Below are 25,909 nucleotides of genomic sequence, written 5' to 3'. Positions count from 1 at the left end.
TATTTTACCCATGGGGAAGTTTTGTGTTCACACTCACCGGTTCAGCCTGTAGTGCTCTCATAGTTATCATCGGAAGATTTTAAGCTCAAATCCCAGAGTTTCCATGACCCACATAAAAAAGTGGCAATTATTGGCAACATTCATAAAACTGTGTGCTGCCAATATCTGCCGATATTATCGGCCAAACAATATATTGGGCTGGCTCTAGTAAGTACAGTAAAACAGTTCTAAAGAACCTACTTGATACATGAGCAGATTAAAAAATCTATATATTAAATAAATAACCAAGAATTTACACCATCTTATCTTGTGATAAGATTATGGAGACATTTAATGGTCTTGCCCTGGCATCAACAAACATACTGGATGTGGTCAGTTTCACACCATGTGTACAGTAACACAGAAAGGCAAGAGATGAGCTTAAAATAATCAAAAGCTCAACACATTCTCTACTAGGATGGGATTCCAATGAACTATCAACAGGAGCAGAACTTGGACACGACCAGAGTGGTGCTGTTCCCATAATTCAGTCCGTGGGTCTCCTTTCTTTACCAGGTTACAGTGAATTGTTCCAAAGCAACACACGGTCTGTCTGCGCTAAAAGTCATCTGTGACTAACAGCCGAGCCATGGGTCTTGTCTGTTTGCCCTGGATATAAAGGAGATCTTGCGGGCCATCTCTGTGTGGTAGATTCTCTTGCAGTTTTCATAGTTCTCCCTCTGTCTGCGTCTGCAGGGCTTCTCATAATAGCGTCCGCGCTTTACAGTCTCAATGATTCCATCCGTCGACAGCACCCTGGAGTGAAAAGAGACGGACAGAAGATGAGATGCGTGGGTCACTCAAACCTCAGAAGAAAACAGCCATAAGAGAACAAAATCACACCTTCTCTGCCAAATCAACGGAGCATCAGTGTGCTGATTAAAGACTGATGAGATTTAATGCCCCTGGATTTTTGCCCAGTTTCCTCTGCAGTGTTAGCTGCTGTATGAATCCCCCAAGACTAGACGTTCTACAGGTTTATGAATATATCTACAACAATAGTCATACTGCATCTACACTAAGGTGTTCAGACGTTGCAGGTTTGGTTTGATGTAAACAGACCCTGGTGCGACTGCCCTGGTTCATTAGACCAAGCGAGAAAACCGACATCCCAACTCTGGCAAACACCAAATGAATGAACAAATGAATAAAAACAAAGAAATAAATAAGTGGTTCACCTCAAAATGAACTCTTGCGCAGTTCGTTTCAAGTATAACGATTCAGACCAAAGACATCTGAACAGACCAAAGACAGAATTAAGTGTTGTCTCCTCTCTGCAGAACTTCTTTAGCATGTGGAAAACACAATTTTCTGAAGCTGTTTTGATGCACGCATGCGTTTTATCATCTTTTCATACTCTCTGAACGGGCTATTACAGATAATTTCAGTTTTAAAATGGAGCTGAATTCACTATAAAATACTCAGTATACACGTCTGACTGCACACGAATTATATTATGCATCACAGAACCAAGGTTTCTCTGATTTGTAAAAGCAGTTCGCCATTTGAGGCTGTTACAAACGTTTCATTCTACTGTGCGTTTCGCAAAACCTATGTAACAAAGACAGTCGTGTCTTATTGATCTAATATCACAAGAAACAAAACAATACATGAATAAAGACAAACAGTTGTGATCTTTTACCCGTCAGTGTGAACATGGTCAGGGCAAACCAGAACTAAAATGCAGCAAGGAATAATTTTCTACTTGGGTCTGGACCAAGGGAACCGAACCAAGGGAACCGAACTATAGAGGCTGCTATAATATAGTGGATAATGCCTCTGCCTTCCATACTGCAGAATAGAGTTGGATCCCCCACCTGGGAAAGCACCTTACGCTATAAAAATAAGAGTCCTTGGGCTAGACTCCTAACACAGTTACTCAGGATATGAGCATCTGCCAAATGCCATAAACAAAAATGTAAACAGGTCTCTGACGTGGCATGCATTGTTTTGTGTCCATTATTAGCTTTTAAAGACCTTAAACTCTTTAGATGTCTGGTTTCGATCAGAACCGCTGTGAACAATTCTGAATCAGCAAATTTCTCTAAAACAGAGCATCTCACATCAAACCCCTCTGAGTGACTGTTTACATCTCAACCATTAAACTATCCAGAAGTTTTGAAAAATTGATGGACTTCCCCTTTAAATATGATTCCATGTACATCTCCATTCAAATGTTGGAAGAGGGACACAAATTGAAACGACAACAATATTTAAAATATACCTGCGTGTTTTCATTTATCAGGATAACTTATGTTGAGTTGAGGCAAAACAGGACGGTTGCAACAGAAATCATTGTCATAACTGTAAACACGTCACTCAAGCCTAGAGACAGGCTTGGTGTGCCTTGCTGACCATATGACTTGCTGTAATACAGTAAAAAGAAACAAGTTTTTCTCGTTCTCAAAAAGGTGGTTCTAGTATCTTGTGAGCTGGTTTGAAGAGCAAAGGTTGGTCCCATATTCCTCCTCGACGCCCTCAGCCACCACACGGATTTCTTCAGGTCCATCAGCAGCACAACTGATTTAATTTAATGACGTATGAATTAACCAAACCAGGCATTGGACGGTAACTACAAATAATACTGGGCTGCCACGAGGAGATGTTTGGAGTTTGGAAACTGTTAAACACATTAACATACATCACTAGAACATTAACAGATTCACCACTTACTGTATTAACATTACTTGCATTTACTGACATGTTTTATTCATGAGCAATTAAACACTTACTGCCCACGTAAATGGCCCTTTAAATAAAAAAATTCAAGGTGCCTTAAACTTTTGTCTAAAAAGTGCATCAGTGGAGAACTTCCTAAAGATTACTTCCCATAAATCTGGACAAAAAGCATCAAATCGTTTGACGTAAAGAGAGATCCTTCCTTTAAATCAAATCGCTCCATATTCCCTATATAGTGCACTGCATAGGTCATGAAGCGGTAGCTTCACCCAAATAGTACATTAAAGGTCAGAGGAACACATACTGGATTCAGCCATAGGCTGCTTGTCTCCATACTGGAGATTTACTATTGGATTGTAAAAGAAATACAGGGAACAGCGGGCCAAATGAGATTCATCCAGCGTTTTCAAAAAAACAAAACAAAACAAAACAAACAAAAAAATCCCATTGTTGTATTTTTTTTTAAACCTAAAGGTACTGACCAGTGGTGGACAGTAACTAAGTAAATGTAATTAGTTTCTGTACTTAAGTAGTTTTTTTGTGTATCTGTACTTTACTTAAGTTTTCCCATTCTGGGCGACTTTTTACTTTCACTCCACTACATTTCAGAGTCTAATATCTGACTTTTTACTCTGCTACATTTTGAGAAATCTGTCGTTCCTTTCGGTTTTTGTGTGTATAAAAACGTAACATGTCAAAACGAAAGAAGCGCAAAGCCAGAGCACCAATCAGGGCACAGCGGTCACTTTGTTCTGAGCTTGTTTTGACCTGTTGGTCATACCAACCCAGTGCAGCACACGGTTCAACATCAGTGCAGCAGCGTAAAACTTTGGGAGAACATACGTCACCTAAATGATGAACTAACCTAACTTTGTGTAAATAGACCACAGTATAGAAATATGTCCACATATGCAGTCGTGACTGGCAGGTTTCTTTTTTTCTGAATTCATACAAACACTTTCATTTTATAGTAAATTAGTTTGGGTTAGTTTATGTTTATGAACAGAGGCCTACAGATCAACACAGTAAAGGAAAACTTATTTGTGATCCTGAGTTTAAAGCCAGTTTTTATTCAACTTGTAACTAATTTACAAAGTAATCTTAAACTGAAACTTTGCTTGTGTGTAAAAAGTGATTTCAGAGCCACTCGGTTCTCCCTGATGGAAACTGTTTACCTTCAGTGTTTTGTGCTTATGATCATATTAATAGACGTCAGCGTCACTAATTAATGACGTTCTATTAAAAGACTGGTTTACCAAGAGAGACGCTGGAGGATTTTCACCTGAAATGAGTTCACGAAGCGAGTCTTGTTATAAAAATGATAACAGGACATCAGAGCCACAATTACTCTTTTAGTACTTTTACTTAAGTATCGAAAGTAAATTTGAAAGCAAATACTTTAGTACTTTTACTTTTGATACTTAAGTACATTTGAAGGTAAATACTTTAGTACTTTTACTCAAATGGAGGTCTAAAGGGAGGAACTTTTACTGGAGTGATGTTTTACTACTGACAGCCGTTACACCCTCAGACATAAAGTCGCGTGTACTAAAGAGAAGCGTCTCGTCCAAGACGGTCTGCGTTTTTCTGACCTGTCCACTGGATTTATATGAATGTTATTTGATGATCTAAAGCTGCTGTACTATGGAAATGACATCTATAGGAGCGAAACGTGTAAAGCGACGGTTATCGCGGCGCTCGTCGTCCTTCGCCGGTCAGCCGGGTTAAACCAACACTGTCATTAACCGCCTCAGGGCGCCACACCAGCACCGCGGCGGCCTCGCTGCGCTCACGACGGACGCCAGACTGCAGCCAGCACGCCGGCCGACCGACACCTCAGCAGGCGAGGGCTCGGCAGTGCACTGCAGACACATTAACCCTGATTTACACGGCTAAGCGTCTTTAACCCGGCGCCGCTGAGCTGAGCTAGCTCTGTTAGCCGAGGCTAACGGGGAGCTCATTCCCGACACACCGAGCCCCCGGAACCAGCTCGGCAGCCAACACCACTGCGATTAACACACTAAACACCGGGCATGAAATACCTGTTCAGAGCTTTATACGCAGCCTCAATGTTTCCATCCTGAACCATCACCGTCCGCGCAACGAAGCGAAGGTGGTTCGCCATGTCTGCTGTACTCCTGAAATCGGGGTCCGGGCGAAAACGGCGAGCATCAAACAAATGTTCCCCTGTGAAACGACGTCAACATCAGGCTCTGCTGTGAAAAGGCGATTCGAAAAATCTGCATAACTAAGTTAAATATATAATTTAGACTGGTCTGAGGCTCCATTCTAGAGGAAATGACCAGGTCAGACCTGTCCACCGTGGTGGTGGTGGTGGTGCAGTGTGCAGGAAGGCAAAGCAGGGCCTAAATAAAAACTATTGTGGCGTCAGCATAGCAAGACAACTGGAAGAGAACTGGGAGAGAACTGGAAGAGAACTGGGAGAGAATTGGAAGAGAATTGGGAGAGAATTGGAAGAGAACTGGGAGAGAACTGGAAGAGAACTGGGAGAGAATTGGAAGAGAACTGGGAGAGAACTGGGATAGAACTGGAAGAGAACTGGGAGAGGCCTCTGTTTCTGCTGTGAGAAACAGCACAAATATTTGGCACATTTGGTGAGAGTAGAGAGCAGGTGGAAGAGAATCTGGAGAGGTGGAGGTTTGCACTGGAGAGGAGAGGAATGAAGGTCAGTAGAGACAAGACGGAATACATGTGTGTGAATGAGAGGGAGGCAAGTGGAAAGGTGAAGATGCAAGGAGTAGAGGTCATAAAGGTGGATGACTTCAAATATCTTGGGTCAACCATCCAGAGCAATGGATGAAGAAGAGGGTGCAGGCAGGATGGAGTGGGTGGAGATGGGTGTCAGGGCTGATGTGAGACAGAAGGATAGCAGCAAGAGTGAAAGGGAAGGTTTACAAGACAGTAGTGCGTCCTGCTATGATGTATGGTTTGGAGACTGTGGCTCTGTCTAAAAGACAGGAGGCTGAGCTGGAGGTGGCGGAGATGAAGATGCTGAGATTTTCGTTGGGAGTGACAAGGCTGGACAAGATTAGAAATGAGCAGATCAGAGGGACAGTGAAGGTGGAGCAGTTTGGAGATAAAGCCAGAGAGGCCAGGTTGAGATGGTTTGGACATGTGTTGAGGAGGAATAGTGGATATGTTGGGCAAAGAATGTTGGAGATGGAGCTGCCGGGTAGAAGGAGAAGAGGTAGACCTCAGAGAAGGTTTATGGATGTAGTGTAGGTGGACATGGAGATGGTTGGTGTGAAAGTAGAGGAGGCAGTGGATAGGGCAAGATGGAGGCAGATGATTCGCTGTGGCGACCCCTAAAGGGAGCAGCCGAAAGAAGAAGAAGAGACACACCTAGACCGTAGAAGTCTCCTTTCACCGCGGAACAGAAATTGTTTTAGTAGATCTCTCTCTCTCTGTTCTCCAGGAGGGTAAGTCAGACAGTAAGGTCAGTGCTGAGTGACCGTGGGGGTTTTATTTAAACTCAGCTGACTCTTTTTGACTTATTTATTATTGAGTCTTATTGACTCTTTTTGACTCTTATTGACTCCTATGATCTGGTCACTTTGTAGAGAGGCTCACTGATGTCAATGGTAAATGTTCACAGAGTTTATGAAAACAGACTGAACTGCTGCCACAGACTTCAGTTTGACTACACATACCCTGCGCCCTCGTCTCTCCCTCTCTCCGTCTGTCCTTTCCCTGTGTTCATTTTCCAGGAGTATCAGTTGTGCCAGACATGCTGAAATTGAGCTGCTGAAATGCACTGGAGGAGAGAGAGAGAGAGAGGTGGGGTTGGGACGGGACAAGAGAGGGAGAAAGAGAATGGGAGGTCAGAAAGGAAAGAGGAAAAAAGGGAAAAGTTTTGGAGCGGGGATGCAGTCTCCATTTACACCTATGAGGGGCCGTTTAGGGTGAAAAACTATGGGGGGGCCATTTAGGATGAAATACACTGAAGCACTCACACATACATACACGCTACTTGTACACAGCTATGAAACACTTGTACGTGTTTGTGTGTGGATGATTGTACACAGACTGCAGTCCTGGTGTGTGTGTGATGTCATTTCACTGTAACAGGAAGAGAGAGTTTTACAAAATAAGTGGTTTGTGCAAGTGTTTGTGAATTTTACCCTGAACAGCCCCCCTTGTAAACAGCCCTCCATACTCCATAGCCCCCATACTTTACGGTCCCCCTCCTCTCTCTCTCTCTCTCTCTCTCCCTCTACCTTCTCTTTTTTTAATCTTTGTCCACTCACACTCTTCATTCATCTTTCATCTCAGTCAGGGGCTTTGAGCTCAAACACCCTCCTCCTTTATTGACCACCTTTATGATCTCTTACACACTTACGAATTTCCTTTCACTTACCACCAAACATCTCACACTCTTTCCACCACCCTTCATTCTCTCAGTCCCCTCTCTTTTTTGCCCCCCTCTCCAGTTTAAAGATAATGAGAAACCCCTTCTGTTGTTGCATCTTGAGGGTGAGAGGTATGTCTGAGAACTGCAGGCCGTCTGAGGCGGACAGAAGGGAGCAGGCTGCTTTTGTTTTTTTAGCTAACAGTACTGCTAGGAAGCTGAATATTATGTCTGTATTTATTCGCCCCACATCATTACATCTGCTTTTACCATGGTAGGGATTTCCGGTGGTCCCAACACATTTGTACATTGCCAGCTGGGAACTGTAGAACAGTGAGAGAAAATAAATGGATGACAAAAGATATAAAATCATGAATTCTGTAAAACTGATGGGAGGGTGAGGGATGTGATGCTGCATTACACAATACATAACATGACAAATAACATATTAAATGTTCGTTTTAGGTCAGAAAATTCCAATATGGCAGCTGAAGACTTTCTGCAACTGCAAGACATCGCAGATCTGAACTGGACAACAAGGAAAGTCTCTTTTTCAAATACTTAGATTTGTGGATTTGTGTCCACTTCAACTTTAGGCCAATAGCTAGATTTCACTGTGGCTCCCATCATGATCTACACTATATTTCCAAAAGTATATTTCCCATTCTAAATCCATAGGGTTTAATATGATGCCGGCCCACCCTTTGCAGCTATAACAGCTTCAATTCTTCTGGGAAGGCTTTCCACAAGTGTTAGGAGTGTGTTTATGGGAATTTTTGACCATTCTTCCAGAAGCGCATTTGTGAGGTCAGACACTGATGTTGGACGAGAAGGCCTGGCTCACAGTCTCCGCTCTAATTCATCCCAAAGGTGTTCTGTCGGGTTGAGGTCAGGACTCTGTGCAGGCCAGTCAAGTTCTTCCACACCAAACTCGCTCATCCATGTCTTTCTGGACTTTGCTTTGTGCACTGGTGTGCAGTCATGTTGGAACAGGAAAGGGCTGTCGCCAAACTGTTCCCACAAAGTTGGGAGCATGAAATTGTCCAAAATCTCTTGGTGCGGAAGCTTTAAGAGTTCCTTTCAGTGGAACTAAGGGGCCGAGCCCAACTCCTGAAGAACAACCCCACACCATAATCCCCCCTCCACCAAACTTTACACTTGGCACAATGCAGTCAGACAAGTACCGTTCTCCTGGCAACCCCCAAACCCAGACTCGTCCATCGGATTGCCAGATGGAGAAGCGTGATTAATCACTCCAGAGAACACGTCTCCACTGCTCCTAAGCTCCAGTGGCGGCGCTTTACACCACTGCATTCAACACTTTGAATTGCGCTTGGTGATGTAAGGCTTGGATGCAGCTGCTTGGCCATGGAAACCCATTCCATGAAGATCTCTACACTGTTCTTGAGCTGATCTGAAGGCCACATGAAGTTTGGAGGTCTGTAGTGATTGACTCTGCAGAAATGGCTGAGTTGCTGTGGTTCACAATCACCTCCACTTTGTTATAATCCCACTGACAGTTGACTGTGGAATATTTAATTGTGAGGAAATTTCACAACTGGACTTGTGGCGTCCGATCATGGTACCATGCTGGAATTCACTGAGCTCCTGAGAGAGACCCATTCTTTCACTAATGTCTGTAGAAGCAGTCTGCAGGCATAGGGGCTTGGTTTTACACACATTTGGCCATGGAAGAGATTGGAACACCTGAATTCAATGGTTTGGAGGGGTGAGTGAATACTTCTGGAAATACAGTGAATGTCTGAGTATTTGATCTGTCTGTGCAGAAGTGAAGGCTCTTGTTGTTCTGCTCTGGGTCTGATTTTGGTGAGGCTCTGAGTTATAACACTGAAAAAATAACCGTGAGCTCTGAAGATTTGGTGGAGTTGCCCTTTTAAACACTAGCTGGCCGAATAACTCAGCACTGCCCTGGAGTCTCCATTTGTCCTCCTCGTTCACAGCGGAGTGCGGAGTCGTCTTTAGCTCAGCTCATTAGCGCACTTTTCTATTGTGCGTCAGCTGCAGTGTGTTTACACCATGGACACACAATGTCGGGAGAGGAAAGAGTGACTGTGGGTTTGTCAGGGAACAGACTCTTCACTGTGATGTCCTCTGGCCGAGGTGACCGCTCATCTCAGGCACTGACGTCTATTCAGGGATCCTGAGAGGTCATTAAATCAAGCACCACTGGCAGCGTGTGGTTTCCATTACTCCCTGCGCTGCTCTTCTCCTCAGCTCCTCAGAGGCCCGAGGCAGATGGGTTCTGACCTGCGGCCGCAATCGGCCAAACACAGTCTTTGTTTAAAGGGGTCTCAAACAAAGACGTCTACATAAGTTAATACCTGAGATATGAAGTAACTCGGGTGGTTTGATGTGATGTGGTTCCTTGTAGAGAAAATTATTGACTTTGCGTTGTATCTGTAATGTTAATGTAAATCTGATAGACCTACAGCACCTTCCTTCTACTCCTCCACCAAGAGCGGAGTGTTTGAGGCCTAAATCTCTGGCTGAGGTGAAACAGCGTATCAGGCGTGTTCGCAGCCGTTTTGTTGAAGTTTTCTGTGCCGTAGTTTTATTGCTTCAGACGTCTGGTTCCTATCACCGCCACTGGGAACAATTCAGCGTCTCACTCCAACCCCCCGAATGCCTGTTCATATCTCCACTGCATGGCGTGTGGCTGCGCAGAGCCTCTGGGATAAAAACGTCTGTAAAGCTTGCCGTTAAAAGCGCAGAGCAGAGTTCCAGTTTCAGTTTTATGGAGGTTTTAATGGGTGCCCAACATTTCTTTTCTGGCCAAGCTGAGTGTTGGGTCAACTCCAGAAGGGCTAAAACAGCAGCCAAGCCGTGAGGAGACATTTATCTCCCTCTCGGCGGAGAGAGCAGACTTCAGTACAGAGACACGGAGGTGACACTCCGAGGTTAGGTCACTGTCACTGCGCCTGGTCTGGACTGAATACTAACAGGCCTTAACATGTAACTCTACAGTGAGAGAGAGAGAGAGAGAGAGAGAGGGAGGAGAGAGAGAGAGGCAGACAGACAGAGAGAGAGAGAGAGGCAGACAGAGAGAGAGAGAGGCAGACAGAGAGAGAGAGAGAGGCAGACAGAGAGAGAGACAGAGAAAGAGGGAGAGAGAGCGAGAGAGAGGGCAGGCAGAGAGAGAGACAGAGAAAGAGGGAGAGAGAGCGAGAGAGAGGGGGGGCAGACAGAGAGAGAGAGAGAGGAGGGTAGAGTGATTTAACGGCTGAGAAGCTCTTTCACTCGTTGTTAATATTCCTCGGTTATGATAAAAGAAAGACTGAAAACGGCGAAGCACATGGCGCGCGGAGCACTAACCCCGCCCACCAAACAAAACCTGCGAGCCGCCTGGAGGAGCGAGCGACAGTGAGAGAGAGAGAGAGAGAGAGAGAGAGACCTACATACACACAAAGATACAGAGAGAGAGAGAGAGAGAAAGATAGAGAGAGAGAGAGAGAGACAAAGATAGATAGAGAGAGAGAGAAAGATAGAGAGAGAGAGAGAGAGAGAGAGAGAGAAAGATAGAGAGAGAGAAAGAGAGAGAGAAAGAGAGAGTGGATGTATGAAAGTTGCTGAAGGACGGTTGAAAGTCATCGTGTGACGCTCCGACGCGGGACCTCTGTGAGAGAGAGATGGAGGGCAGCGTGGCGGCGGATTTCTCCGGAACCTGGAAAATGAAAAGCTCCGAGAATTTCGAGGAGCTGCTGAAAGCGCTCGGTGAGTTTGCTGTTACTGGCCGCCCCGCCTCACCGCGCTACTGCGAACCGACTCGTCTTCGGGCGGTTTTCTTTCTCTCTTTCCTCTTAACCTCTATACTCAGGAGATACACGTACAGAAGAAAAAGACGCCGGGCGCTTTTATTCAGTCTTGCACTCCTTTCAAGAGGAAAATCACAGCTTTTTCCCCCAGAAAATATCTGAATAATTTAGTGGTTGAGGTGTTAACAGAGCCACTCAGAGCGGTCTGGTATGAAACTGTTCGTTGCAGAGAAACTTCACAGTGGTGCTGATAGGAACCAGAAGTCACCATGTCTGCAGCTCGAACTTAGCCACTGTCCAAACCCCCGCTGGCCCTGCACACCACACGCCTTCTGAGATTTATATGTGGTGCTGATGGTGGTAAAGTAGCTGTAAATCAGCAAAACATTGTATTTGTAACCATTTCATGTAGCACCGTTCTGTGAGGGAATTTCAGAGGCAGTAAACTCTTCAGACGTCTGGTTCCTATCACCACTGCTGTGAACAGTTCGGACTCTGTACTGTCCTGGAATGGAGCATCTCACATCAAACCACCTCTGAACGGCACTGTGTACATTTTCTTATTAACTGTTAAACTATGCAGAACTTTTGAAAGAGATCCCCTTTCAGTGGTCACTTTAGTCTGTTCTTACTGCTTCTCCTCCGAGTGCAGTCTGTATTCAAAGTAATAGCAAATGGGCTAAATTAGATTCAGTGCAGCTCAAAAGAGGCCCTGTTTTCTTAGGCTGTATCAGTTTATCAGTTTAAAAGGCTTTCAGGGCTGTTGTGGGGCTGTAGCCTCTTCATTGTAATTTAGATCACAGCTCACTAAACCTGGGGGATTAGGGTGGGGGAAGGGGTTCGGGGGGTAGCTAGACCATTAAAAGAGCAAGTAGAGGTTGATGAGCTTCAGGTAAATGCCTCATTAGGAACCCCTGCAATAAAGAATTCAGGACTGATTTGTTTCAGTGCTTATGGGTCAAGCTTTGGCCACCGACAGGACAGGACAAATGACTCCTTTCTGGAGAAATTCTGCATTTCTGGAAAATGAGTTCCTCACTACACAGTACACTGAGCCCCCCACCCCCAGCTCCTTTCTTCTGGATCTCCACTTACTCGCTTTGTAGTCTCCATTTTACTAAGCAATGTCCCGTGAAATAAGCTCTGCAGTGGAAACCCAGGCATGGCTAAATATTTATGAGTGGATCAACATTTCTTTGAGTTGGCTTGGAGAAAGGCTTAGAGTATCTGAATAAGATTACTTCCAGAGAGATTCTGTGGAAATGCTTTCTGTCATAATTCAAATGGGTGGGCTCATTAAGGTCAGGAAACCTACAACAGGAAAGAGTCTTTTGATCCATCTGTGGATAAATGACCCCTCGTTCCTCCCTCTGGGGGGGTTGTGTTCTGTAGGCGTGAATGTCTTCTTGAGGAAGATTGCAGTGGCGGCAGCGTCTAAGCCCTCAGTGGAGATCACACAGCAAGGAGAGACGCTCTCCATCCAGACCTCCACCAGTGTGCGCACCACCCATGTGTCCTTCACCGTGGGTCAGTCCTTCAATGAGACCACGGTGGATGGACGGCCATGCACGGTAACATTACGCCTCTTTACACAAATGCACTACCAGCCAAAAGTTTGTATACATCTACTTGTATAATGATTGTTCTTACTTTTGTTCGTTTCCATATCTGTGAATTATAATGCATGGATCAAAACTATGAAATAACACACATGGATTTAGACAGAGACCAACAAGGTGTTAAAACCAATCAAAATATATTCTATTTTAGATTCTTTAAGAAATCAGATGTAGTTTGACGCAGCTTGGATTCATTTTATCAAGCAGCTTCATGAAGAGCAAGCTGAGATGTTGTATACATTCATGCATATATATATATAACTTTTTTGCTAACATTTACTTTATATTATATAATATAATACTATATACTATGTAATATTACATTTAACCTTTTTTATTCTTGGAGTTTAAATGGGACATTTTGCCTTGGAAATAATTCCGTATAAAAGTACTAACTTAACTAATCGTGTTTGTTATAGAAATGAAATTCATTCACATTTTAGCAGGTCAAAATGTTTGTAAATATGTAAACAATGCATATCAGTTAAGTATGTCCAAACTTTTGAATGTGCATGTATGACAAATACGATAACGTCTACATGATAAAACAGTAAACAGAATAAAACGTTCAGGAGCAACACTTACTTTACAAAAATAAATATGAACGTTTTATTTTTGAAGGGATAAAATGCAATAATATGTTTATTAACACAGACAACTGATTCTGACAGTCGACGTGAATCTCGCTGAGAGGTGGGAGTGGAAGTGATATTGGTTAAGATTATTTTTGATGTAATTGAAACTCCCAAAACTGTCAAAAGAAATGGATAAAAAGAAATGCATAAAAAGAAATGGATAAAAGAAATGCATTAAAAGAAATGCATAAAAAGAAATGGATAAAGAGAAATGCATTAAAAGAAATGGATAAAGAGAAATGCATTAAAAGAAATGGATAAAAAGAAATGGATAAAGAGAAATGCATTAAAAGAAATGGATAAAGAGAAATGCATTAAAAGAAATGGATAAAGAGAAATGCATTAAAAGAAATGGATAAAAGACACTAGATTTTGATGGAAGATTGGAGGAAAACAGGAATTGTGACCTTTAAATGATATGATATCCTGCTTAATATCATCAGGAACATTAACTAACAAGGCAAAAAAAGAAGGTCAGATTTGATCTCAGGTTGACGTTACTTTGTTGTGCACCTCCTGCAGAGTTTCATTGCTGCTCTAATTACATCCACCTGATACTCACAGTTAGATGCTCCTGGATGCTTCATTAGTTCAAGCATGTCTTAAAATAGGAGTTTGCAAATGATTGTAAACTAAGCAATGTAAGAGACAGTTAATAACAAAATCTGGGAAGGCTTTTTTCTATTTAATACATTTAAAGTACAGTATATTCAAAGGAATATTTTGGGAAAAAAATACCAAAATGAACCTGTAGTATGTGTGTAATACTGCACTGCACTACATCTAACCTGCTTCTCATTTAGCCTGTACGAAAAGAAGGTGTTGGGCTTTCAGTGAACTCTGCTGTGTATTTTCTATCTGTCCTTTCCCCCAGAGCTTCCCTAAATGGGAGACAGACAGGAAAATCACCTGTGAGCAGACGCTGCAGAAGGGGGAGGGGCCTAAGACATCCTGGACACGTGAGCTGACCAATGATGGAGAGCTCATTCTGGTAAGCAAAATGCTTCAGTTGGTCACATGAGCGGAATTCACTAAATATTATTAGGATCTTTGAGCCCCAGAAAACAGTTCATGGGTCCCCCATGTGAAAAAACGTTGGTCAATAAAGCCAAATGAGATTGTGAAGCTATAATATGATTTAATCTTGTTTGAAAACCAAAACCCAATAAGGAAACTTATCTTATCTAAGAACTTACCATTCATCACACGACACCATCTAAACCTAGGAGTCCTCTATCACCTTAAATTCTGTCTATCCACTGAGAAGATCTAGTCGTGCACCTTAAAATTGGTTAGTCAAGTTTTCTTCTGTGGTTCATGGAAACAGTTGATTATATGCAACTAAGCTGTGCTTCCTTCATTTAGTTACTATTGTATACAACTCCGAAAGTACATCCACAAAAACTGTAAATAGGGGTCATTTGATTGGGTAGGATTTACTGCCTTATTCTCTATGGACTCTCAGTTTCACAATCAAATGCAGAATCCTGGCATTATTGACTCATCACAGCTGGTTTAGCTGGAATATGTAACATGGAAATATTCCCATATGTATGTATATCGTTGCTGTTAGATCAAATCTGTGTTTTATTTATTTATTTTGCATACTTTGGGCTGCTGTTCACGTTGCGGTAAAATGTCTTGAAAAACCGACCAGTATTAATGCCCCAAAACTGGGGAAAAGTCTTGTTAAGTTAAATTGAAAGTTGAGAACATTTTTGCTTCCTTGTGAAAAGTTCCTGTTTTGGAGATTCAAGTTTTCTGACATTACAACATGCTTGTTAAGGTGTTGTGGTGTCATCAAGGGCTGAATGCTAGATAATCTTACCTTAATTTAATTGTAGTGAACAATGTAGTGCTGTAAAAGGTACACATATGTACATCTCCCCTGGGAAAAACTTAGTTATGACATACAGCTGGACAGTAAAATCGTTGCTGTACTTTTGAGGGTACATTTACATTGTTTCTACCTGGATGAGTGAAAAATGTCTTAGCCATCAGTTTTCTGACAGCGCAAAAACATTGAAAATATTATCAGAATGCAAACGAATGGCCGCTGATTCATTGAGATGGTTCATTTTATTTTTGTAATTTTAGGTTAAATTTCGGTAATTGTGAAGGCTCTAATGTGCACCTTCCTTTATACTCATGAAGGAAAGCAGGTGAAGGAGGTGTTGTGGTGCCGTTAGTTTGTATGCCGAATAATTTCATTCAGCATTTCATTTGGTTTTAATGCTGGTCGTTTACTAGCCTCTTTCTTTTCCATCTATCTTTCAGACCATGAGTGCCGGAGATGTTGTCTGCACCCGTGTGTATGAGCGTGAGTGAGGGGTCAGTCACACTTCTGGTGGTCAGCTGGCTCTTCTGGTTATCCCCCAGCCTTCATGTTGTGTCAATGTGTCCATGCGACAGCAAATATCTGCCATTTATGTGTCTTCCTGTCGTGCATGAGGTGACAAAAGTGTGTGTGTGTGTGTGTGTGTGTGTGTGTGTGTGTGTGTGTGTGTGTGCGTGCTTCATACTTGGATTTCAACCCCAAACTGTATTTATTGTGAAGCGTTCGACAGTTTCTAGCAGCTCACAAGCGTATAAATCTGCATGCATTGATGTAACCGGGTCTTATGACCAATAAAACATGTTAATATTCACACAGACATGCACAGTCAAGTTTTTTCTTCTTGTAAAACTGTTGGCAGCACTGATGGTGAAGATTCCGTGCCTGCTCATACTGACCTCACCAAATGACATGCAGATGTTTCTGCATGCTAAGTCAGTGCTTATGTAACAAAAAGATGGTCTTTTCTTTTCTGCCCTGTTTTCTTCTCTATTTTTCCCTCTGTTTTCCTTTCTGTGCATCTGCAACCATCGGTGCTGAGTGAACTCTTACACTCCGAAAATTAAATCATTTTAAAGGGGGAATTCTGCCATTTTTTCCTCATTGTACCATTGAACCATTAACCTCTTATTGCCCAGGGTATATTTTGGTTTTTCCATCTGAACTTGCATGACCAAATCATAAGGCAAATTATTCAGTAACTGCATGAAATAAATTTACATTTTTTATTTTATTTATTCATTAATTCTTTTGTAAAAGCCCTCAAATTGACAGAAAATGTGTTAATGATCACACATATCGCTACATGCTTACAATTTAATGCTGAAAGCCAAAAATTGTAGATGTATTATTTCATAAAAATAATTTTTACACAATAAATCATTGTAGAGACACCGTCTGTTTATAGTTTATAGCCCAGATTTGTGGAAAAATGGGTCGACTTTCAGTAGAGAAAAAACTTGTGAGTTCAGCTTCTTCTATTATAAGGGTTTAAAATGACATCACCATCTGTTTGACTGGAAAGAAGACCCTCATACGTTAAACCCTCATACGACGCCCAGCTTTTTTAATGTAGCTTATGAAATATGAACTTTATGAAGAATATGATGAAGTGCATTTTGGAGCCACCGGTGGTCTCAAGGAGTTGAAGACGTTCAGAGTGGTTCGGTGTGAAATGCTCTGTATTCAAATTTGCCTCTTCGGTGTTACTTTGACTGCGATGGACTGGCGACCTGTCCAGGGTGTATCCTGCCTTCCGCCCGAAGACTGCTGGGATAGGCTCCAGCACCCCCCCTGCGACCCTGACGGAGAAGCGGCTTAGAAAATGGATGGGTGGATGGATGGGTGTTACTTTGAATATCGGGTACAGTCTAGAAAGAATAAGAACAGGCTAAAGACTTATTTACGGACTAAATGAGAACAGACTTACATAATGAACTGGTTAAGATGCAGTCATTCAGAGTGGTTTGATGTTACATCCTCCATTGTAGAGAATCTAGCTGAGTCAGAATTGTTCACAGTTGCGGTGATAGGAACCAGACGTCGGACGCGTTTAATGTCTCCAAAAGCTCCCTCGCAGAAAACTATTACATGGAATGATTGTGAATGTGCTGTCTGATGCCTGAGACACTGTTCAATTGAAGTTTTGGGATAAGCTTTTTGCGTGAAATATATGTTTTTAAAATAAGTAGGTGGTTGGCATAGTGTAGTGGATAACACCTTTGCCTTCTACACTGTAGACTGGGGTTCAATCCCCCACCTGGGTAAGCACCCTACACTATACCAACAAGAATCCTTGGGCAAGACTCCTAACACCACCTTCGTCTACCTGTGTAAAACAATCAAATTGTAAGTCGCTCTGGATAAGAGCGTCAGCCAAATGCCATAAATGTAAATGTAAGTAAATGAATGGCGGAGAGGTAGATGCGGGACATTCCAAAGCGTAATATTACCCAAAGAAAACATATTTCAATTTACCGCTAGTTTGCAGTGAACGACATTACATATCCAAACTAAAGAAGACCCATGTAGGTGTCTCAGCTTCTGAGTTACACAGACATTTTAAAAAGTCAGTGGATTTCCACTTTAATCATGCCTCTCATTTCCATTCAGTCAGTCAGAGAATGTACAGAGCATTTTTTACCTCCACATCCTTTTACATTGTGTAAGTCAGTTCAATAATTGCAGCACTGTTAGCTGCTCATTTGCCACGTAGGAATGAACTGAACTCCTTCTGACTTTTTCACATCATTGCCAACAACTTTTCTGTTGTGTTCGTTCTCTTTCTCTGAGGTAACCGTCATCCGCCTGCCTTCCTTCGTTCATTCCCTGAGCATTCTCCAGTTCAGACTGTACATAATAAATCCATATTTCTCAAACACACCCTGCTTTTTCCTGAAGAGTCTTGGCACTGAGGTCCAGGAAAAACATGGGAGTGGTCAGTGGGAAAGAATGAACAAACGAAGGACAGAAAAATTATTTAATCGTTTTGAGCATTTATATTCCCTCATCTGCCCATCTGTACCTACTTACATCGCTTTGAGGTCAAACGGGACGCCTCTCATCATCATCATCATCATCTCTCTCTCTCTCTCACTCTCTCATTCTCTTTCTCTCTCTACCTCTCTACCCCATCACTTGTCTTTCACTCTGTCTCACTCTCTCAATTCTTTTTTCTTCATTCTCTCTATCTTTTCATTTTTTTCATTCTCTCGCTGATCTCTCTCTCTTTTTCTTTCTCTCTCTGATCTCTTTCTCTCTGTCTCTTTCTCTCTCTCTCTCTCTCTCTGTCTCTCTCTCTCTGATCAATCTCTCTGTCTCTCTCGCTGTCTCTCTCTCACTCTCTCTCTGTCTCTCTCTCTCTCTCTGTCTCTCTTTCTCTCTCTCTCTCTCTCTGTCTCTCTGTCTTTCTATCTCTCTCTCCCTATCTCTCTCTCTCTGTCTCACTCTCTCTCTCTCTCTCTCTCTCTCTCTCTCTCTCTTTCTCACTGTATAACATTCCCAGTGCAGTGTTTGTGTAAGAGGGCTCTGGGTTGAGCTGCTCCTTTCATTCTGCTCCATTCCGAGAAATGATTAATGATTCTGCTACACAATGAAGTTTTAATAAGAATCTCCAGAGCCAGTGTGGTTTCACCATTTTCTTCCTTCTCTCCTACAATCTTACCATCTTTCTCTTTTTCCCTCCGTCATTCTTTCACAGACACACATTATTTATTATACAGTGTCAGAACACAGGATCATACACACGTCTCAGATCTCTATTTTAGCTTTTTTTCTACTTTAAAATTGTTTGAAAATGTCAGATTCCATCTTCATTGATAAATGGACCACTAAAACAGTCAAGATTTAGCTACAAGTAGATGCATGTAAAAATAATATGGAAATTATGTATGTTTCAGACTTTATATGTAATAATAATGTTGCATATATTAAGTCTGGAGTTGCCCATGGTGAGAGGCGGCGGGCCGGTGTGGGGCTCTCTCATAGCCCCTCGACTCGGCGCCTGTATGTTGGGGTTTTCCCCGGTGGACGAGAGGGTAGCTTCCCTATGCCTTCGGGTTGGGGAACGGGTCCTGACTGTTGTCTGTGCACCGAACAGCAGTTCAGAATACCCAGCCTTCATAGAGTCCTTGGGAGGGGTGCTTGAAAGTGCTCCTCCTGGAGACTCGATTGTCCTACTGGGGGACTTCAACGCTCACGTGGGCAATGACAGTAAGACCTGGAGGGGTGTGATTGGGAGGAATGGCCTCTCTGATCTGAACCCAAGTGGTGTTCAGTTTTTGGACTTCTGTGCAAACCACAGTTTGTCCATAACGAACACCATGTTTGAACACAAGGATGTCCATAAGTGCACATGGCACCAGGACACTCTAGGCCGCAGTTCAATGATTGACTTTGTAGTCATGTCATCGGACTTGCGGCCATGTGTATTGGACACTCGGGTAAAGAGAGAAGCTGAGCTGTCAACTGATCACCACCTGGTTGTGAGTTGGATCAGGTGGTGGGGGAAGATGCCGGTCAGACCAGGAGAACCCAAACGTATAGTGAGGGTTTGCTGGGAACGTCTGGCAGAAGAACCTGTCAGATTGATCTTCAACTCACACCTCCGTCAGAACTTTGACCAGATATCGGGGGAGGTGGGGGACATTGACTGAGAGTGGGCCATGTTCCGCTCCTCCATTGTTGAAGCGGCTGACTGTAGCTGTGGCCGTAAGGTAGTTGGTGCCTGTCGGGGCGGTAATCCTCGAATCCGGTGGTGGACACCCCAGGTGAGAGATGCCGTCAAGCTGAAGAAGGAGTCTTACCGGACATGGTTGGCCTATAGGACACCAGAGGCAGCTGGCAGGTATCGACAGGCCAAGCAATCTGCGGCTTCAGTCGTTGCCAAGGCAAAAACCCGGGTGTGGGAAGAGTTTGGTGAGGCCTTGGAAAGTGACTTTAAGTCAGCTCCGAAAAGATTCTGGCAAACCGTCAGGCGACTCAGAAGGGGAAAGCAGTGTGCCACTAGCACTGTATATAGTGGAGATGGTGTGCTGCTGACTTCGACTGAAGACGTCATTGGGCGGTGGAAGGAATACTTTGAGGACCTTCTCAATCCCACCAACACGTTCTCCAGTGAGGAGGCAGAGTCTGGGGACATGGGAATAGGCTTGTCCATTACTGAGGCCGAAGTTGCTAAGGTAGTTAAAAAGCTCCTTGGCGGCAGGGCTCCAGGGGTGGATGAGATCCGCCTCTCAAGGCTCTGGATGTTGTGGGGCTGTCTTGGCTGACACGCCTTTTCAACATTGCGTGGACATCGGGGGTGGTGCCACTGGATTGGCAGACTGGGGTGGTGGTGCCTCTTTTTAAAAAGGGGGACCGGAGGGTGTGTTCCAACTACAGGGGAATCACACTCCTCAGCCTCCCTGGTAAGGTCTATGCAGGGGTACTGGAGAAGAGAGTCCGGCTTATAGTCGAACCTCGGATTCAGGAGGAGCAGTGCGGGTTCCGCCCTGGTCGTGGAACACTGGACCAACTCTTCACCCTCTCCAGGATTCTGGAGGGTTCATGGGAGTTTGCCCAACCAGTCCACATGTGCTTTGTGGATCTGGAGAAGGCATTCGACTGTGTTCCCCGGGGTATTCTGTGGGAGGTGCTTCGGGAGTACGGGGCACATGGCTCTTTGCTACGAGCCATTCAGGCCCTGTACAAACAAAGCAATAATTATATAATTATATATAAAATATATATATATATATATATATTATAAATTCCAACTTGTGAACGTTTTAGAAATATGTATGAGGTTGAAATATTTAGATGTATATGAGTTTAATTTGTAAAAGAAGTGTGTTTGTGAGGAGCTGGCTAGCATTTTTGAGTTATGCTCAAGATCAGCTGAAACTGTCATTATAGTGAAGTTTTAGCAGTGCTATGAATGTTTTTATAGTGACGAATGGAATGTTCAATCATGTGTTCTAATAAAATAAACACAATTAAGGTACAACGTCACTCAAAGCAAAATAATTTAAGTTTAAGGTCTGGGTCAGTTAGAAGTACAAAATGTGTTTTTAACTCTGACTATGAGCCAGTTTGGTAGAATGATCCATAAATGTGAAGCCTTATATGTAATAGGAGTTTTTCTAGGTCTGATCTGAATCCGAACCACAACTTCAGCAGCCAATTGCTCTTTCAGTTTCAAATAAATGAGATGTGTAGCTTTTATAAAAAGCCATGTACATAAGTCAGGGTGACTGTGTTGGATCTGAAAGGGTACGAACATACACATTTCACACACACACACACACACACACACACACACACACACACACACACACACACACACACACACACACACACACACACATACACTATCCATTCTCTGAGCTCATAAGTCTTCTAGGTTTTCTCAGTCGGCAGCTGTGATGGTTTTTCCAGGTTGCCAGAGAGCAGAGCACACAGAAAAGCCCACTGAGGTTTGTTTCAAGGTTAAGGTTCCAGTCCAGTGTGTGTGTGTGTGTGTGTGTGTGTGTGTGAGAGAGAGAGAGAGAGAGAGAGAGAGAGAGAGAGAGAGAGAGTGCAGAAAAATCTCTGGGGTCCTCTTCAGACTTTTACATTCTTGAAGTCAAACAAGCCCTGTGAGTGCTCACATAGTCCCTCATCAAGTTTACCCGCTCTTTCAAACAGTCTGAGGAAGACAATAAACCCACTGTTTCCTCAGGCCGCTGTTAGAGCACCTTGACTAGGTCTCATTGACGAGCACTAACCGTAAACAACAGAGCATCTTACAGACTCAGCTCTGTTAGATACTTAAACACCACATCAGAGATTTAACAGACATACAGTCTTAAAAACAAAGGTTCCTAAAGGGCTCTTGGCTTGGATGTAGGATTCTGGGGAAAAAACTTGAATTGACTCATTCGTGCTCCGCCCATTGATGCATTCTGACAAGCCCTAGCTTGTCAGAGCATTCTCTTTCTCAGTGGTTTCAAAGGAGCATTCTCTTTCTCAAATGTTGCTCTTTGATGGCTCAGGAGACTTCATTTTCATTCTCCTAAAGTTCCTTAAGGGAAATAGTATTAGACAAAAAAGCAACATGAGAGACTTCTGGCCCGAATAAAACCATAATAGTTATTCACAGCATCAAAACAGAGAAGTCCCTCCATGAGAATGTATTTGTCGAGTTCAGCTGCAGGTAATCATGAATCATTCATTATTAATCATTAATCGTTAATACTCTTGACAAACCTCAGCATGTGTGACTTTACTGGGATCTCTACAAATTGGGATTTGGAGTCTGAGATTACTGGCCAGTTTTCCTGAGGAGGAATATCTGATGAAACATAATTGTCTGGGATGAACTCCAGAGATGTTAAACAGATCACATCTAGATTTTTTTGCCCTCAGGAGATTTAGAACCTTGACAAAAGCTCCACTTAACCAATAGCAAATTTGAAACACACTTCGATGAGGTACTCTATAATGTTGAGTTTTGTTAAAGAGCTGGACTGTGTTGTAGCCCGTGGTGACTGTTCAGCCAAAAATGTTAAGAAAAATGAAATAAACTGTATAATAATGCTAATTTCTGCTAGCACCCCTATGTGAATTCTAATAGCATGTTAGTGTTGGCCTAATGGTGAACATTTAACATTGAAATAAGAGTGCCACAGGAATAATTAGAGTTTTAATACAACAGTCACGATGATTTTATTAAATACAAATGAACTAAAATTACAGTTCAGTACAGTAATGTTATAGTTTTATATTTTATAGTTTAGTAATTTAATCCCCAGAAACCATTAGTTAGATAGATAGATAGATAGATAGATAGATAGATAGATAGATAGATAGATAGATAGATAGATAGATAGATAGATAGATAGATTTACACACAAGCAAAGTTTCAGTTTAAGATTTCTTTGTAAATTAGTTACAAGTTGAATAAAAACTGGCTTTAAACTCAGATTCACAAATAAGTTTTCCTTTACTGTGTTGATCTGTAGTCTCTGTTCATAAACATAAACTAACCCAAACTAATTTACTATAAAATGAAAGTGTTAGTCAGTCACGACTTCATATGTGGACATATTTCTATACTGTGGTCTATTTACACAAAGTTAGGTTAGTTCATCATTTATAGACGTATGTGCTCCCAAAGTTTTACGCTGCTGCACTGACGTTGAACCGTGTGCTGCACTGGGTTGGTATGACCAACAGGTCAAAACAAGCTCAGAACAAAGTGACTGCTGGGCCCTGATTGGTGCTCTGGCTTTGCTCTTCTTTCGTTTTGACATGTTATGTTTTTATACACACAGAAACCGAAAGGAGCGACAGATTTCTCACAATGTAGTGGAGTAAAAAGTCAGATATTAGACTCTGAAATGTAGTGGAGTGAAAGTAAAAAGTCGCCCAGAATGGGAAAACTTAAGTAAAGTACAGATACACAAAAAAACTACTTAAGTACAGTAACTAATTACATTTACTTAGTTACTGTCCACCACTGATAGAAAGATACTTTATTGATCCCAAAGGAAATTTAGAAGGACTTTAGGACTTCTGTGAAGGCCTAGAAGACCCTGAGAGTTCCCCACTGACTGTCGCTAATCAGAATAAAAGAGGCTGTAAACAACAATGATGATTTCGCCACCACACTACTTACGTCTTAAATATCCTATCTTAACAGTGTGACCTGTGACATGCGTTCAAAATAAATATAAATTGTAATTAATAATGCACTCTAATTGTAGGTGTTGTGTTTTTTAAAAAATGTGTTTTTATCCGTTTTAAATGAGATTTTTGCCAACATACTGTAAATGTTGAATTTTTTGGCAGAGCATGGATAAGCCTCTATAAGCCTATTATAGTCTTTACATTATGTAAAGGTACCTAAACTCTGGAACAGTTCTTTACACTCGTACATGTGATTTACAGAAAGTTCTCTTTAAAAAACCGCCCATTGTAAGGTCCCTATGGGAACCAAAGTGGGCCTTTTGTGGTGTCGCTCCAAAGAGCACTTTCGGCTCTAAATGTACTTATGTACGAACCATTTCTGTTCCTGAGTCAGAAAACATGCCGGCTTGCCTGGTGTAAGACTGACCAAGCTCTGACCAAGCTTATATGGTTTGAAATGCCTTTAACATTCAGCAGTTGTCTTATTAACAAGGGTCATGTTACACCAACACTGGTGAGGGGTCACTGACTTTCCTCTGTGAATTTAGCCCATTTTGCGCAAAGGCACTGTGGTGGTTTGTTTGAAATGGGGCCCAACTCCATGCACTAATCTAAACCATACAGACTGGAAGTGGGGGGACGAAACCCACAAACCCACACAGACCACTGGAGTTCCTTCCATCCCTGCCTGTTGCCACGGCAACTCGCCGGCACCAGGCTTGAAGTCAGCTCATTCCTGAGGCGGTGATATCATGGGGCCGCGCGCCGCTTGATTGGCTGTGGAATGCTGTGGTTTTGTCGGTGCCGGAGCTGTATTGGTGAAGGGGCAGTTTTGGGAGGAGTGGGGGTTGGGGGCAGTAGAGGGGTGTTGGGGTTGGTGCTACACCCTGGAGTGGCCACAAATGAAAACACTCTCATATAAACTGCAAATATGTCAGTTGTGCCCTGAGAAAAGCAAATGACTAACAGGAAGATGAGGATGTTTTTCTTCCAGGAATGATGTGGTGAAAGTCCAAAACCTTATGGGCCTGGTGTGTGGGCTCTGTGTGTGTGTGTGTGTGTGTGTGTGTGTGTGTGTGTATGTGTACGTATATCATATGACTGCCCCTTATTCACCCATGTGACCCCACATGACTGCAGGGTCGCACAGCTTCAGTAATGAGAGAAAATACGGAAAGATGGAAAGTGGGGTGGACAAGGAATCGAAAATACAGAGGGTTTAAAGGGTGGCAGAGAGAGCATGACAGTGTTTGTGAACAAATCAGTAGAATAAGAAAAATACAGGGGTTTTGTGATGGCCTGAGAAACACTGTATTCAGTATTTCAGAGAATGGCCACATAGTTTTCAAATCTGTTACAGTGCTCCAGAGACCTGGAAATAGCCATCTGCTTTGAGTACAACTGAAAGAGCACCTAAACCCTGTTTTAAATCGTGTTCAACTAAAACTCAGAAAACTGGGATCTCGCTGTGAACTGTGAAGCCAATTCTAAGGCTCTGGGATTCAAACCTTGGAACTTGGGAAACTTGGAACAGCAGTGAATCTTTGTAGACGTAGTTGGCCTACCAAAACTGTGCTGCATTGACTCATCCTGGAAGTCACAAAAGAACCCAGATATACATCCAAGAAGCTGCTGACCTCGCACACCTCAGATAAAGCCGAAAGTTGAACTTTTCGGAAGATGTGTCCCATTACATCTGGCGTAAAATTAACACAGAATGACATAACAGAAACATCATTCCCACAGTCAAACATGGTGGTGGTAGTGTGATGGTTTGGGGATGCTCTGTCGCTTTAGGGCCTGATGGAACAATAAATTCTGCTGTATACCAGAAAATCCTACAGGAGAACATCTGGCCATCAGTTTGTGATCTGAAGCTGAAAAGCAATTGGATAACTCAGCACGACATTGAGATACTGTGACAGGGCCTTAAACAGACAGTTCATGGTCAAAAGCCTTCCAATGTGCTTCAATTAAAACAATTCTTCAAAGAAGAGTGGACCAAAAGTCCTCCACAGTGATGTGAAAGACCGATCTACAGCTGTGTGAAGCTTTTGTTTGCAGGTGAATGTGGCACAGTTAATACAGTTAATAAGTTTGGGGGAAAATTACTTTTTCACATGAGTGACAGAGGCATTGCAAGTTTCAGCGAGGGGTGTTAGAGTAAATATTTGGTGAAATACTGATTAATAATAGGACATGAAGGCCTGTTAACGGTTTGATATCTCCTGCTGTGCCGGATATAGCTCTGCTCTGAAAGTAGGCTGTATTAAAAGTGAAAATGCGCTCAGAAGTGTTCGTACTGAATAGAG

The 25,909-nt window shown here is 42.7% G+C and overlaps 2 protein-coding genes across 2 annotated transcripts; one reads left to right on the top strand and one right to left on the bottom strand.

Moving 5' to 3' along the window:
- Positions 1–291: 291 nt before the first annotated feature.
- On the bottom strand, positions 292–4,917 carry mrps21 (mitochondrial ribosomal protein S21). The gene is made up of 2 exons (XM_017715374.2): positions 4,761–4,917; positions 292–795 (listed from the first exon to the last, which is right to left on the bottom strand). The coding sequence occupies exons 1-2, from the start codon at positions 4,841–4,843 to the stop codon at positions 615–617; spliced, it is 264 nt and encodes an 87-aa protein (XP_017570863.1). The 5' UTR covers positions 4,844–4,917; the 3' UTR covers positions 292–614.
- Positions 4,918–10,552: 5,635 nt separating this feature from the next.
- crabp2b (cellular retinoic acid binding protein 2, b) lies at positions 10,553–15,768 on the top strand. Its single transcript, XM_017715375.2, has 4 exons — positions 10,553–10,819; positions 12,253–12,431; positions 13,989–14,105; positions 15,392–15,768. Exons 1-4 carry the CDS (start codon positions 10,735–10,737, stop codon positions 15,440–15,442), a joined length of 432 nt encoding a protein of 143 aa, XP_017570864.1. The 5' UTR covers positions 10,553–10,734; the 3' UTR covers positions 15,443–15,768.
- Positions 15,769–25,909: the final 10,141 nt, after the last annotated feature.

This window comes from Pygocentrus nattereri, chromosome 1 (assembly GCF_015220715.1).
Source record: "Pygocentrus nattereri isolate fPygNat1 chromosome 1, fPygNat1.pri, whole genome shotgun sequence".
In the NCBI taxonomy this organism is placed as follows: Eukaryota; Metazoa; Chordata; class Actinopteri; order Characiformes; family Serrasalmidae; genus Pygocentrus; species Pygocentrus nattereri.
This window is presented reverse-complemented; position numbering and strand designations above follow the sequence as displayed.

Coding starts and splice junctions, on each gene's coding strand:
- crabp2b (XM_017715375.2), top strand. CDS start 10,735: ATGGAGGGCAGCGTGGCGGCGGATTTCTCCGGAACCTGGAAAATGAAA. Junction 10,820..12,252: donor GGAGCTGCTGAAAGCGCTCG/GTGAGTTTGCTG, acceptor TGTGTTCTGTAG/GCGTGAATGTCTTCTTGAGG. Junction 12,432..13,988: donor TGGATGGACGGCCATGCACG/GTAACATTACGC, acceptor CCTTTCCCCCAG/AGCTTCCCTAAATGGGAGAC.
- mrps21 (XM_017715374.2), bottom strand. CDS start 4,843: ATGGCGAACCACCTTCGCTTCGTTGCGCGGACGGTGATGGTTCAGGAT. Junction 796..4,760: donor GCGTATAAAGCTCTGAACAG/GTATTTCATGCC, acceptor TTTTCACTCCAG/GGTGCTGTCGACGGATGGAA.